At 41.0% G+C, this 2,500-nt stretch overlaps 1 protein-coding gene across 3 annotated transcripts in view; it reads right to left on the minus strand.

The window, feature by feature from the left end:
* LOC308160146 (2-acylglycerol O-acyltransferase 2-like) overlaps positions 1-2,500 on the minus strand; it is a 14,843-nt gene that overhangs the window by 10,301 nt on the left and 2,042 nt on the right. For all 3 annotated transcript variants that reach the window (XM_080534027.1, XM_080534029.1, XM_080534028.1), the window contains exon 3: positions 1,233-1,437. In XM_080534027.1, coding sequence (XP_080390153.1) covers positions 1,233-1,437 — 205 coding nt within the window. The remainder of the gene's footprint in view (positions 1-1,232; positions 1,438-2,500) is intronic.

The following is a 2,500-nucleotide window of genomic DNA, read 5'->3' on the forward strand; positions in this document are numbered from 1 at the left end:
AAGTACATGTTATGTTAGATGAGTGGACTTCCTCCTATAGTTGTCTGTCTTCTCAAAAGTGAAAAGAGAAATCAATTTGTATATCATTATTATTATATATAATATGTATTATATTAATAATATAACAATAATATGTATTGATATGTATATATGTATGTAAAGGATCAGGGTCAGGGTCAGGGTTAAAGGTCACACACCTCCAGCCATGATGTAGTCTCTGAAGAAGGGTCAGGGTCAGGGTCAGGTGGGAATTGCTCGCTGTTTAAGTGAATCTCCAAGGCTACTTTACTGTTGGATGTTACACATGTCTTTACTGTTGGATGTTACACATGTCTTTACTGTTGGATGTTACCGCCTGCTGTCGTAACATCTCCTCTCTCTCGGATGCCTTACACAGTCTCAATGACACATTTCATTTTTATGGCCGATCATCATTGCCTGTGTAAGAGACTCTAAATTACCCAAGTTCATACCTTGTTATGTTTTTAAAAGACATTTTAAACGTTTTGATGAATGTGCATTTCTGCATGACCTGTACAATAGTGATATTGGCAGAGTCAGCTTAATCCCTGATTGAGTGTGCATGGGAACAATTTCATAATTCTTTCATGTCAATCTGCAATAAGAATGCCTGGATAAATAAATTCAGGATCTCTGGGAAGGACAATCCTCAGTTCACTGAGGAACTATCTAACCTGCACAGCTGTTATGGTTTTCGTTCCAGTAGATGGTTGCTCTACCAGGTACCCAGGACTCACTTGGAACTTGGCAAAGCAGCTTTTCTTATTTTGCGCCCTGGTCATGGAATAACCTCCAGAACACACTACAGTTTAATAACCTTGTCTCCCTGGGAGAGTTCAAAGCTCTGATTAAATTGTGTGACAGAAATTCCTAAATTTCGTTGTTTGGTACCTGTACTGTAGCAATGACAATAAAGTCCATTCATTCATTCATTCATTCATTCATTCATTCAAATGTGCAATTGCTACTCTTAGTTTTTTTTTTATGTTTTATAATATTTAATTAAATTTAATTTGCGTATTACACAAAACATAAAAAATGCGTTAACATAAATTGCCAATTTTGGAACTTCTATTTGTACTGGTGTGGTTTCTTGGCCAGGTCTCCATCAAAAAAGAAAACAATTTAATCTCAAGGGACCTCCTAGTTAAATAAAGGTTAAAGACAAATAAAATAAAAAAGGGTTAGGGTCAGGGTTAAAGGTCACACACCTCCAGCCATGATGTAGTCTCTGAAGAAGGGGACTCTGAACCAGAAGGGCAGCATGTGCAGGTGGGGCCGTAACCCTGGAAACAGGCGGGAGAACCCCGTGGCCTCAGTGCAGAAGTTGGCAAACGCCCCGGCAACCAGAACTCCGTGGGGATGGAACCCAAACACATAGTTACGCTCTGGGTCCAGATCCACCGTCTTCACCAGCTACAACACAACACAACCACACTTAACCACAACACAACCACAACATAACTACAACACAACCACACTTAACCACAACACAACCACAACACAACCACACTTAACCACAACACAACCACACCACAACCACAACACACAAAATTCACACTTCAACACTACCACACTTAACTACAACACAACCACACTTAACCACAACACAAACACAACACAACCACACTTAACCACAACACAACCACACTTAACCACAACACAACCACAACACTACCACACTTAACCACAACACAACCACACTTAACCACAACACAACCACAACACTACCACACTTAACCACAACACAACCACACTTAACCACAACACAACCACACTTAACCACAACACAACCACACATAACCACAACACAATCACACTTAACCACAACACAACACAACCACACTTAACCACAACACAACCACAGTTAACCACAACACAATCACACTTAACCACAACACAACCACAACACAACCACACTTAACCACAACACTACCACAACACAACCACACTTAACCACAACACAACCACACTTAACCACAACACAACCACACTTAACCACAACCACAACACAACCACACTTAACCACAACACAATCACACTTAAACACAACACAACCACACTTAACCACAACACTACCACACTTAATCACAACACAACCACAACACTACCACACTTAACCACAACCACAACACAACCACACTTAACCACAACCACACTTAACCACAACCACACGTAACTACAACACAATCACACTTAACCACAACACAACCACAACACAACCACACTTAACCACAACACAACCAAACTTAACCACAACTCAACCACAACCAGGTTAAAGGTCATCACAGCCCTAGTCTAGGAGGTGAGAGGTTAAAGGTCACAGCTCTAGTCTAGGAGGTGAGAGGTTAAAGGTCACAGCCCTAGTCTAGGAGGTGAGAGGTTAAAGGTCATCACAGCTCTAGTCTAGGAGGTGAGAGGTTAAAGGTCATCACAGCTCTAGTCTAGGAGGTGAGAGGTTAAAGGTCACAGCTCTAGT

This window comes from Nansenia antarctica, assembly GCF_963989245.1.
Source record: "Nansenia antarctica genome assembly, chromosome: 6".
Classification (NCBI taxonomy): Eukaryota; Metazoa; Chordata; class Actinopteri; order Argentiniformes; family Microstomatidae; genus Nansenia; species Nansenia antarctica.